General features: G+C 42.9%; 1 protein-coding gene across 6 annotated transcripts in view; it reads right to left on the bottom strand.

The window, feature by feature from the left end:
- Positions 1–13329, bottom strand: part of CEP112 (centrosomal protein 112) — a 204123-nt gene that overhangs the window by 41714 nt on the left and 149080 nt on the right. For all 6 annotated transcript variants that reach the window (XR_010073347.1, XM_063352596.1, XM_063352598.1 and 3 more), the window contains one exon: positions 8752–8841. Coding sequence is in view for 5 of the 6 variants with exons in the window: in XM_063352596.1 (XP_063208666.1) it covers positions 8752–8841 (90 nt within the window). In the remaining variant the exon portion in view is untranslated. The remainder of the gene's footprint in view (positions 1–8751; positions 8842–13329) is intronic.

The following is a 13329-nucleotide window of genomic DNA, read 5'->3' as shown; positions in this document are numbered from 1 at the left end:
TAATCGCAGCTCGTTTGTGTTCTCCCTAATTGCACTGACTCCTCCTCTGCTTCCGAGCACTCCTAACCTCCAAGGGAGCACAGCTCTGCTCCCACAAAACTGCCACAAGTCTCTGCGGGACCCTCCCTCCATCAGCTGCCTGCGGGACGCTGGGCAATACCTGCAACTGAGGAACCAAATCTACCAAAATCTGCACTTTCCTTAAATTTCAGATCTCTTGGGATTCTGTCATAAGAGAATATTTAATTAGAGCTTGAAATCTTCTCCAGCAATTTCTCCTAATGATGTATCCATTTTTTCAATGCAGAACAAGGCCTGAACATTTGTCTTTTCACAATATAATCAAATATGAATATCCACTGCTTTTTAGTCCACATCTTCTCTTATTTCAGACAGTGGGAATTTCTATTCTTGCTGTGCAACGTATGTTGAAATATGGTTCTTCCAGATTTAGAGAAATAAAATGCAATTTGATACAAACGTTCTCAAGTTCTTAAGAAAAGTAACGAACGCTATAAATTGCATGAATTTGGCTCAGATGAAAACAGTAACCGAGCAAGATCAGCTGAGCAAGTTATTTTGTCAAGTGTACACCATGTTGTTCTCCACGGAGAAAATACTGCTGGAGAACCTCCTCTCTTCTGACAGTTTCAATAAAACATAAATTGGTGGCATAGCTTTCCTCTTTGTTTTTCTGTCTTTAGCTAGTAAACCATCTGAGCATCCAAAACATTTTTGCCTTGTTGTTTTACTAACCCGCGGGGACCTCCAGCTCTGCCGGGCTGAGCTTTCTGCTCTAAGTCATATTTTTCCTTTTCCCAACCTGCATCCAAGAGGCCTTATTACTTCGGTGGCTTGTATTTCGATATCTTTCTTTTCTTAACCAAGATCTCCCACCTGGAAAATCCTGTTTGTAGTTAAGCAATACAAGTCTATATAATTCATAGCCGCAAAGGAAGGGAAGGCAGGCAAAGCTTTTTTTTTAAAAAAAAAAACACCAGTGGGCTGCATATGGCAAGAACAGCATTCTTGGGATTACGCGAGTTGGAGAGGAATAAAAGCTTTCACTGTCAACACCATAGAACAACCAGGAATGCTGCGGCTAGAAAATCCGCGCTGTTCTCTCAACCTCCCCCTCTCCAGGGCTCCGCTATTGTTCCAGCTGGGATTCGGAGGATCCCTGACTTCTTTTCCCCTCCTTCTGAACGACTCATCGCAGATGCCATCTTTGTCCCCGAGCGCTATTCCCTTCAGCTCTTGTCCACGCTTCCACCGGCCGGAGGGGTTGTTCCGGCAGTGGGAAGGTCCTGCCCTCGGGGGGGCTCGGCCACGGCTCGCACCCCCTGAGCGGGAGGAACAGAATCAACCAGCGCTGCTGGGCCACAGCTGGAGACACATGGTGCTCGTTTCTGCCTCTGCCGATTCCTAATACGCTATCAAGATAATTAAGTCTGAAATAAAGCTATAAGCATCTTCGACACCACCACTGGAATGTATTTATGTATTTCAGTTTTACATTACGGAATGTGTTACCTTCTATATGATCCCTTCCCTGCTGGGGTGGTTCAGCAAGCGGAGGTTTCAGTGTGGGATCCGCGGAGGCGCTGAGTGCTCGCTAACGACGGGGAGAGCTGACGAAGCCCAGCAGCGGGCAGGATGGGGCTCAGCATTTTCACACTGACTGCGCGAACAAGCAAGTCTTTGTAGACAATCATCAGAAGCTACTTTTAACTATCACCATTTTCGCTCTTTCAAGGACAAGAACCTAATCGGCATCTCAACTGGAAAGCAAGCTGCCGGGATTGCAAAGCATCCCCCGTTGGCCAGAGGCTGCTCGGCGGTGGCCACGGGTGAGGACGGGCAGCGCGGGACACGGCCACTGCTGCGCTTTGCGGGCAGACGTCTCATCGATGGCATTTCATGCTGACTAAATTGCAAACAAAATAATACTTTAGAATTTAAATTACAGTAAAAATCAGCATAAAGCTGGCCTTTTTCTGTCCTTTTTAGCTCCATCCCGGCACCTCATCACCTAGAAAAAAGGAATGGGACAGTTCACTAATTGAGCACCCATCGCTGAGAGCCCACGCTGGAGACGAGCTGTCTCTGCTCTTCTCTTCTGCCAGCCGACTGGCTCCTCCATGCATTGACATTTCTTCTTTTTTTTTTTTTTAATTCCCTGCATTAAATACCAGCATCATTGTCCCTTGTAGTCCTGCTTTGAACAGTTCTGACAGAACAAAATTCCCTTAATTGATAATATGCAAGCAAACCACAGACGCTCTAAAATGATGTACCACTCTCTTAGAAGAAAGATCTCTTCCTCGTTCACTACTGTTTAAGACGAAGAGCTAGAAAACTGTCATTTTAAAACACTCTCTAATTCCTGCATGCCAGCATATGCTCCTGTTCTTTTCTGGTAAAAATTCTCTTTTTCCTTTTAACTATTTGTTCTGTAGTTTCTGCCTATGTCTTTCTCCAGCTGGCCACTTCGTTCCAATAAATCATTCTGTTCTATGAAGTGGGTATATATTTGTGTGTTTTCCAGTTGTGTCTGATTACCAAAGCTAACATTTGATCATTGGCTTCCACACGTACATCAGCATCATCTACCTCTTCTCCCTTTGACAGCTGCACAGTTGGTGAGAGCCTTCTCTCCCGCAGTTCCTGCCATATGGAGCTCCTGGGAACTTTCAACTCCATTGATTTCCAGCTCCTTTCAAATCCCACCTGCAAATCTGGTTTTCTGTGCTTGAAGCTCAGCTTCTATCTCCTTCTGCTAATCTGAAACTTTGTGCTATACCGTATAACTTACTATTTTCGGTTTAATTCTGCATTCCTTTCACAGTAGACTGTTAAAGAAAATGCTATACAAAATATAAAATACATCAAATGCAAAGTTATGATTTATTCTAACAATCTCAGTCTTAATTAAAAACTGGGGAGTGCTTTTGTATCAAAGTGATTAATTAATATATCAATGGAATTGCATGTATAGTAGACACTAACCAACGTGAAAGTGGTTGAATTTGGCTCCAAATAATGTCAGTAGTCATTTATGGTGCCTTCGTCAACATTGCCGTACACCGACGGGGGCACCTATCTCCATGAGAGGTCCCTTATAGAGATGTAACCAGAATCACCCTGATTCTTCCCCAGACAGCCTCCGTCGGGAAGTCTGAAGAGAGAACAACGTGCTCAGAGACGGAGGTCTTGGTCTGTGCACGCCAAACAGCCTCACCAGCACGCCCTCGCTTGTGTCAGATTCTTCACCGCTTGTATGTGGCTCTCCAACATCTTCTTTTCCAGAAAAATGTTTTAAACTTGAAATGTGTTCACCATAAGTAGGTAGGAAGGAAATCTCCTATCGTGCTGTCTGCAGACATCGAACCAGCAGATTTTCAGGTGCCAGCCTGTGAGGAGCTCTGCCACCCTGGCTGTTTATCTCCTACGCTTTTCACTCTATGTACATATATGAAATGTTTTATGGAGGAAAAACACAGAACCCTCCTGACCCCCGTGCCTGGGGTGCCGGCAGAGCAATGGACGGAGAGGGGAAGGATGCAGAACTGCAGAAAAACAAGCGCTCTTCAGCCACAGCCCGCCCGGTCCGTGCTGTTCACATACTGAAACTGCGGGAACTACTTCGATGTGACAATATTTGGTGTCGCTGTTCTTGAAAGTCACCGTGGAAACTTCTCTCGGATTCCCCCTTCCTTCCCCGCGGCAGCGGAGGCTGTGGAGCGCTGGAGCCAGTGCTGCCGCCCGAGGGCTAAACGCCGGGTCCGCAGGCAGGGACGGGCAAGGGCTGCTCGCTGGGCATCGCTCCTGGGTGAAGATCCTTCACATGGAGACTAAGCTTCCCATTGCTGTGGGAGCAGGAATCGGTCTCTGGGGGAAAATTCTGGAAGCATTTCAGCAACGTGGCTTGAAGCAATGGGAGCGAATGGCAGAATTTCATCAGCAGCTCCAGTGCCTGTGGCTGGTTCTCAGTTTCCAAAGTGCTGGTGGGCTCCGCAAGACAAAGGCTGCCTAAATCCTCCTCACCTGCTGGCCACAGAGCAAACTTTCATTTTTAAATACCTAACCTAGAGCTTATTAGCCTGATTTTAGATGACTCTGACTTGTTCTGAGAAAGACAACCCTTTGAGAAAGTGTGGAAATTCGAGGCAGGGGCCCCAGAAACGGTGCCTTTCCCAATCCCCTGGGGCACCTGAGCTAAAAGTCCCGTCAGAGGAGAGCGGCTGGGTTTGGAGCACCCTTCCTGCAGCGCCTCCCCCACCTCCAGACGGAGGAAACTCCACTCCTTCCACCTGATTTTTCCAGAGCATACCTAGCAGGGCAGGATGATGGAAGCGAGGGCAAAGATGTTCCATGAATTTATCTGTCTGCATTTAAAACTCTGTGATAGCTTTAAAAATGAACCTGAAAAGAAATATGGACCAAAAGCCCTAAACTAAAGGGCGATTAATATTTCTCAGGTCTCCCAGCCACCGTTGTCTTAAGGATTTCGTGGGAGCCGTACCCTGGACTCGTCTCTGTCCGGCTGCCCCTTCGCTCCCAGCTCCCCAGAGCTGCAGGCAGGAGCACGATTCCCATCCAGGAGAAGGTGTGGCAAATGTTAGAAGTTCTCTCTGCTACACAGCAACTAAAATTGCAGAACGATGCATCACAGCATTCATCTGAGAACAAATATATTTAGTTGGCATGGAAACGGGAAGTTAGGCTGACTGTGGTAAATATCCAGCAGTCATAAAAAATTGAGCAAGTCAGAATAATAAACATTAAAAATGAAAACTCGCTGAATGCTTTTGAATCATAGCTCTTTTACAATTATCACTCCTGTTTTCATTTGAACATGAGTGAAATCCACTTAACAAACCAAGCTGTTCCGTTTTATTCCAAATACTTCTACGACATCCTTATTCTGATAACTGCTTTCTCCCTTTTTTATAATCTATTTGAGAAAAGAGAAATTAAAGGGCTGGAAATCTACATTGGTATTCTCCTTCATTTCCTCAGTAACATTCATGAATTGAACACGATTGATTTTCTGTCTTCAGAGAATCTCTCTCCTTTACGACTCTATTTGTGACTTGGCTGCTTGGAGGAGCACCCCTATAGCTTGAGTATCTACGCTCGGCTGTTTGCGAACATGAGGAACTTTTCCCCTCTGTTATCCCCAATTAGAAATTTCACATCACACTCAATCCACCCCCACAGTTAAAAACACCAGAGCGAGGAATTAAAAGAATAGCTGTGCGTTTTTTTACGAAAAAAAATCTTGCATGTAATTCTCAAAAGAGAGGTTCTTGGAGCTTTTTAGTATACTGGCTTGGGGTGATTACCCTTACAAAACGGAATTTGGAATGAAATGAGGTATTCTAAAGACATCTAGGTAAATAAAGCAAGAAGATCACTACCATTAATTTTTATACAGGCCCAAACTCAGCAAAATTTCTTGCACATGCGTAAATTCCCTGATTCATTAAGGCACATGTTTAAGCTCTCAGTGATGTGCGTCATTTTTAATTACACATTCACAGGATGTAAAGTCTGCTGGATGAACAATTTAGATTTTTTAACTATGAGTGACAACTGCACAAAGCCACATGACTCAAGAAAGAGAACCATTTTTAGTAGAATGAGACATCTTTCTGTCAGAAATCTTGTCTTACATTAGATCTAGGCATGCATCAGAGAAAAACCAAGTGACACCCTACAAGAGTTACGATGCAGGGACATAACCTAAACGGGAGCAGTTGACAGGAAGCCGGTTCCCAGAGTTCCACAGTGGTGAGATATAAGAAACTTCAGCATCGCTTTGCAAGGAAAGGGCTTGGACACGCCCAAGTTTCCCAGGAACCTTCCCAGCCTGCTTTCACTGCCTTGCGACTATAGATCAAAAACCCCTATATATATAAAAACCTATATATTAAGTGTCAGTTACACTTTATTTACTGCTATTTTGCCACTTTCCATGAATACAATTCCATATGTCTCAAGAGGGTGGACATCTAATTTTTGAAGGAAACACCCATCATTTTGACGTGAAGAAAGATAATACAGTTCTGAGGCTCCAGAAGTGCAGCATCACGGAACACATGGACCGTTGTCCTAGAAAACCATGCTTAGCAGAGACAGGACAACCTTTACGGAAAAGATAATATTATTTTGGTTAGTCAAAGTGGGAGCAATTCCCAGGCACTTTTGACAAATGTACATTCATCTGGATTGGAACTCATCACTCCGATAACGTTGCCGAACTGCACCACTGATGGAACCACACAGATCTAACGTGATTGCATCTACTCACACCGTAAAGGGGATCGAAACTGTAAACAGGAGTAAACATAAGTTCATACAAGAACATGAAGTATTGGAATGAAAAAGCTCCATAAAAAACAACAGCTCATCTTCAACTGCAGCGCCACGCTCGCCTCTAGACAGCTCAAGGGCTTGCCATCGGAGTCCTTCCAACATATTTCCCCCCCCCCACTTATTTATAGGATAGTTTGTCTCTCTGGATAATTATAATAAAGAAAGGTTAACTCTGTGCGATCACCAGAGGGTTACTGTAACAAAGAGTTAAGCTTTGTGGATCTGTCAGTCACTCTTAGAGACTGAAGAGTTATAAGGACATTGCACTGAAAAAAAGACAAACATGGAGCACCAAGATACCACCCAACAAGCCATAACGAGAAACAGCTTTTTATTTTTAATTAAAAGCACAACAAAATGTTTTTTCATGTCTCATTCATTTGTTTGTTGTTGTTATAGAATCAAAACACAAGATTTTTCCTTTTAATGAAAAACAGAAGCTGTTTAACCCTCTCTCCTCCTTATTTACAGGCAAGTAAAAGCTCAGAAAAGTGGCCTTTGTAATAGCGCCAGCGCAAATTTTGATGTTTTATGCAATTCCAATTCAGACATTATTTGGTAAAAAGCAGAAAGCAAGTTCTACATTGCTGCCTTAAATATTTCCACTCCCTGATCGGCTGATGAGTCATTAGCTACTGCTAATACTTGATGAACATGTTTACAGGTAGCCTGGCCAAGACATAATAACTGGAAACACATCAGAGCTGTCGTTTTTCCATTTTCCTCCTGGAGAGATAACTAATGGATAACTAATGGATTAACCAGTCACAAACAACTTTCAAAATGTTTGTCTGCAAAATAAACCAAAGCCACCTAAACAAAGACAACCTCAATGGCTTCAGCTTCTTCAGAACGTCCCAACAGCCAAATGGCAGAGACCAGACCGTTGATGAACACAGGTACGAGCGTTACCATAAGTCTGCTAAGGTAGTACCACCCTGCAGGAAAAGCTCTAAGCTGGACGATGCGGTGTCATTTAAATAACCTTTCTGTTCCATTCATTCTGGGGAACGGGACGTTACCAGCGGAGCTGGTCCTTCATGAATTTTGTGTGGACAGGACAGCCCGTAGGTTGGTTTGGGCCAGGTGCTCATGTAAGAGAAAACCTTGAAGGCAGAAAGGGGGGACCATCCTGTGAATCTGCACGTCCAGACTTCCACCTCTGTATTTCACAACCCATTTTTTGTTTCTTCTGATGGATCCTCTCTCATAACGGGTCAGAAAAAAAAGCAAAATGCCAGTGGCAAAGATTAAAGAAAAAAAATAAAGAAAAAAGAGATTTGGAAGAGGACTCTCATAGCGTGCAGGCAGTGCTGTCCCTGGGAGGGACAACCATGCACCAAATAGCTAATTTTCCTTCTGCTTTTCCAGGAGACTCTTTGAATGCAATGCTTGTCGGCCAACTCACCACACCAAATTCCTCCGGTGCGCGAGCGACCCCGACCAACATCTAGGTTTGGGAGGCAGAGGGGGAAGAGAGCAGAAGAGCTAATCACTGACTCCCCGGAGAGGAAATACATGAACATAAACACCACGGGTGAATGAGGGGTCCCATGTGCAAGTAGGATGAAAGCAACCGGGGAAAAAATATTTGAAATTAATGCTTATTACTCTTCTACAACCACCCCGACTTCCTATTCCTGCAGGTATAGATTTAGAAATGCGTTGTATAGGATATATGTTATATGTTATGGATACTGTTTACTCAGCACCACATAAAGTTCTCAAATGCTGCAAAAACTGATTTGTATTAGAAATCCATAAATTCGTAGGTGATTCAGATACCCACCAGCTGTATATTTTCCTGACTAATTCAATTTAATCTGCACTTCATTGCACATCATTGTCTTCCCATTCCAATATTAGTCTGTGAACTACATACACTATTTTGCTGGAAGTACACTAAATCTCCGATTTCACTGAAAGTGTCCAGAATAATTTTAGCACTATTAATCATATGGAACTGTTTACAGACAACATGCTAGGACAATGAATGCATAAGATCAAGAATAAAGATTATTTTTAGCTCAGTTATTGTCCAGTTATAATTCTCCTCGTACAAGCCATTAAACAACAGGTTAGAATAGTCTCAGAAACCTTGTTAAAACAGTATAGTTGGTTCAAAATAAATGCATCATTTAACAGCTAGAATAGTTGAAATACCAACTTGAAGTAGAGAGCATGAGATAAGCATTTGCCTGTAGGGTTCAGACAGTTTAATTCTCTTTTATTACCAAAAAAACAGAAAAGAAAGCTAGCTGAAAATTTTGCAGGAAAATACGTGCTTTTTGCTTTGAAGCAAGATATTATTTTTAAACCTCGAACCTCCTTGCCCGAGGGAAGAGGACGGGGGGGGACAGCAGCAGGTACCTGCTCGTGGGCCTCCAGCTCCCTGAGTTGCAGCTTCTTCTCTGCAGCCCGCACCTGACCGCGGTAACTTTCCACTTCATCTTGTAAAGCCTGAAACGACACCAAACGGGTGCAAAACACACGTGAGAAACACAGGACGGCAGAAGAACTTACGGGTAATGTCGTTCAACGAGCTGATTAAGAAAACAGCGCAGCGTCAGGACGGCTCCTCAGCTACAGCCGCTTCCAGCCGTACGGGACAGACCCGCTTTGGCCAAAGTTATTCTGCACAGGTAGGACCACAGATTGAACAGGAGTCGTTAACTCTTAGTAGTTCTATCTTATTATAGGCTACAAGTATTCATACTAAAAATGCAATAAATACCCTCAAAGATTGAAAGGGAAATGGAAATGCTGCAATTGCAACAATTGCACTTGCTATTACAAATGTCTCAGGTTTTTGTTATCGTCTTATTTGTACAGTCTCTGCTTCCTGTGGCCACTTCGCAGTGTGCCAATAACTTTTCCTTTAAGCCAGAAGAATAATCCTCTCTCTGGAAAACCATGTCTGGAATTTGCAGTGAAAATGTATTCCATATTATTGAAAAGGGATGCTCGCCGAGACGAGGGGCTCCCTCCCGCCCTCTAGTCAAGTCTAGCATGCCATCTACCAACGAAGTATAAATGGCAATAAATAAAAGGAATATTATGATCATGTCACTTCACCACAACTATCCAGTCTTTATTTAGTTCAGAAATAATCACTTCTAAATCAAGCTCATAAAATGCACTGACAAATTTATTTTGTCATTATTGTTCTTCATATATATTTATTTTTATTACAGCAGTCCCTCAGAGCCTTGATCTTTTTGTTACACACTTCACAAAAGAGCAGTCACGCCCCAAGGAACTGATAGCCTATGTTATTTCTAACAGATACACACCAAACAAACAATACAAAGTTTCAAAGATATTTTTTTTTAAAGTTTCCTAGTCATTGTTGAATGTTTGAATACACACTTAACATTTACTTACACATTTACTAAAAGCTTAGTTATGTTGTCAGCTTGAATAAAGGCATTGTTAACCGCAAGTGCTGACTTGAAGCGAAGTGCACAATGTGGCTGTTAGATTGACATCAGCACAGAGGCGGCTGTGGCAGCAGAAAGGGAATATTTTGAGTTATCTTTTGTATGGCAGGAAATCAGGGCACGGCTACCCATCAGCTGCAAAGCGTGGCGCAGTCAGGACTGGGCCTGGGAAGGGGCTCGCGTGGGAGATACGCTGCAAGTGACACCAAAGGTGCCTCCCGGGTTGGTTTTTAAAGAGCTGAGCTGCAGAGAGCCCTTCTGCAGAGCAGCCGGGAAAGGGGAGACCAAGGAGCCCACGGACTCGTAGTGCGCTTGGCAGAGCAGGCGGCACAGTTAACATTTGCTTCCCCCAAGGAGAACACCCATACATAAACCGGGATCAGGAACAGTACTCGCAGTGCAAAGATTTAACAGAAAAAAACCCCCTTGCTCTTTTCCACAGCAGTGAAATACTGTACTCTCAAATCATTTACAGGATAAAATTGCTATTGAGATAAGATAAGAGGACTACTTATGATAGATCTCGCACATTGTTTTGAAGTGATGCCAGGCATTAACTTTAAAGTCTTCTAGCTATAAGACTATTACATGTACTGATGCCAAAAAATTTAACCAGACCCAAGCGTGAACTTCAAATCTGCCCAGGGACTTTTATGCTATCACCGCTTCTGAGAAATGTTGAAATCCAGGCTCTGAATATATAACCGGTTGGCCTTCGATACTCAACAAGTCTTGCAGTACCAGGAATTTGCATTAATATAATTAAATATATGTGTGAATTGTAGGCTTTGTGCACATCTAATTTGGTAAGGTAAAACACAAACAAGCATACTTTGATTTAAAAACTAAAATGTAGAAACTAACGAGGAGCAGGGCCGATCCGGGTATCACAACGATCTCCAAAGACTCAATTAATCTGACAAAAATCCTGCCAAAACTCCAAAGTGTCCAGACATAACCAGTACAGGATGACTCTCAGGAACATTCAACGAGCATGTTTCAGATAAATTAAGAAGTATGACCCGTCCTCTCCTTCTATTTCCACGTGATCGACTTATACAGCCCAAAGAGCTCGGCATGGTGAAGCCTCACTCCACACCAGCCGCCCTGCCTGGAATCCTTCCTTGTGCTCCAGAGCAAGTTTCACTCCGTCCCAGGACTTTGAAGATGGTCAAGAGACAGCGTGTATGTACACATATGTATGAATGTACATCTGTAGATATGTAGATATCTCTCTCAGAGACCAGATTTCTACCACACTCCATCACACAAATCTGCCAGCACCGAACACAAAACAGCATCTCAAATAGTTCCTGGTAAAGGCAGCAACCACAGGGTGGCAAAGAGGAGAATCGGTGCACTGCTCTTTCCTTCCTTAATTTCTCCATTTTGACTTACTTACAAGAAACGAAGATATCTTGCAGAGCATAAAATGAGAGGTTCCTTTGAATCTGAGGGTTTGCAATGCATCTTAAAGTAATTTAATTTGTGAAAGTCAGATGACGCAGAGTCTTTGTTAGGTCCACCTACTCTAGATGGCGTTTGCCAGCATGGAACACGCACATTGTGTTCCATTATGAGGGCAGAAAATGTCTTAAACAAGTGCAATTTAGAAATCAGGTGGTTTTGCTATAGCATATAAGTGTAGCAAACTGTTATAATTATCCATTCATCGATTATCCAACCCAAAATACACTGTATGAGTTTACAGAGTTTTCCAATCACATCGTAACTGGCTGTTGGTACATTTTGTATTGGGATGGCAGAAAAAAAGAGTAACTCCTCGGATCACTCATGAATACCTCTAACTTGACCACCTTTGGACCACTGCCGTGTTGCACACCAGCTCTCCTACCGGTCACTTTGTAGAATCTGGTTTTGCCTATAAAGGATGTTCCATGAGTAATGAATGTTCGTTTGGGTATTTCAGCTTCCCTAGCAGCACAAGGACAAAAAAGTAAAACCAAAAGATCAGAAATTGGTCAAAGCCATGCCAAAAAAAAAGTAAAATCAAAATCTCATGGTTGCTGCAGATTCCTGCATACGATTAGCTCTGAAAATAGTAATTAGGAGTAAGCAAGTTTGTTGCCCATGATTTTAATTTTCTAGGAGGAATGCTGATGGATGTCATGAATAATGCGCCCTTTTGAAGATCGCACTGAAAATTCTCTCTATTGTCAAAAAGCTCCATTTGGAGTGGCCGGAGCCCAAATGCTGAGGGCTGTTTCTGAAGCTACCCAGTACCCTCCGATCTTTGCTGTGTCTGACAGAGAAGCTTTTGTCACATTGAATACTCTTAAAAACAGCAGATGACTTACCCCAGGTACACCACAGAACATCTTTGTAAAATTAAACAATGGGGTTTGTTTTGTTTAGAAATGCAGTTTTTATTCTACAGCTTCAAAGTGTCGGGTTTTGCTCAAAGAGTGACAGAGCTTACGTTTAATAACTGCTGAGATGAAGAAATAGGGATAAAAAAATTTAAAAACCAGGCCAATTTTTAAGTGTCAGAGGCTTTTTTCCCTAAATGGAAAACAAAGCCTAACTTATTTAGTTAAATTTTTCCAGGTACGGGATTAATCCCTGTCCCTCAGCTTTGCTAACTTAACTTACATCACTGTTATAAAGACAGTATTTTTTTTTTTCAGTTAAACCGGCTTTCAAATGCCATGTAAACATGTTTGCTGTTGAAAGTCTACACCATACCTGACCTTGGAAGTGCTTTGTGTTGGCCTGAGAACAAAGAAATGAAATGTTTTGCTTTCCAGCCCAGATATCCTCCACTTTGAAAAGCACTTAAAAATGTAAATGAGATAATAAGCTCTACTGCAACAATGTGGGTGAATTACAGCTGTATAAAAGGAACATTCATTTGATTTATTTGTAAAAAGGGAAAGGATCCTAAAATAAAATCACATTGTAAATGTTGTGGTCGCATACAACATTGGGAGACACGAGAAGGATGGAAGGGAAAAGTAATGGCTTTGAGACTACGTCCCTGAAATATTACGGTCGGATTTGGGGACCTCAAGTGGAGCTGGTGGATGAGTCCATCCCTGTCACTGTGACACACGAAACGTTTGGGAACTGGCGGATACGAAAGGAGAAGGGAACATCTGAACCGCGTTTCGGAGCAGGCATTTCTTTTTTCTAGTATGCTATTGTGGGTTGATTATCGCCAGCGAAATGCTTAACCCAGCTCTGCTCATGGAAATGTGGAGCGCGTTGGAGACAGCAGAGCGGCACACGTGGAGTCAGTGCGGAGCGTGGACCATCACAGAGATGCTGGGATGATGCATGAGACCGGAGGAATCCAGCCTGACTCCTGGGTGCCAGACGGAGGGGGGTTTTTTTTAGAAAAAATCAACTTGTAAAGCATATAGTTTTGACAAGGAGCCATAGAGAGACAAAAAGGTACGATGCCAGCATTACAAAATCCCTTTTCAAGGCAGGAATAAATTTTTGGCATTAGTTACAGGGCTTAATCTAAATCAAGTAAAAGCTGGTA

This window comes from Chroicocephalus ridibundus, chromosome 14, assembly GCF_963924245.1.
Source record: "Chroicocephalus ridibundus chromosome 14, bChrRid1.1, whole genome shotgun sequence".
Lineage (NCBI taxonomy): Eukaryota > Metazoa > Chordata > Aves > Charadriiformes > Laridae > Chroicocephalus > Chroicocephalus ridibundus.
This window is presented reverse-complemented; position numbering and strand designations above follow the sequence as displayed.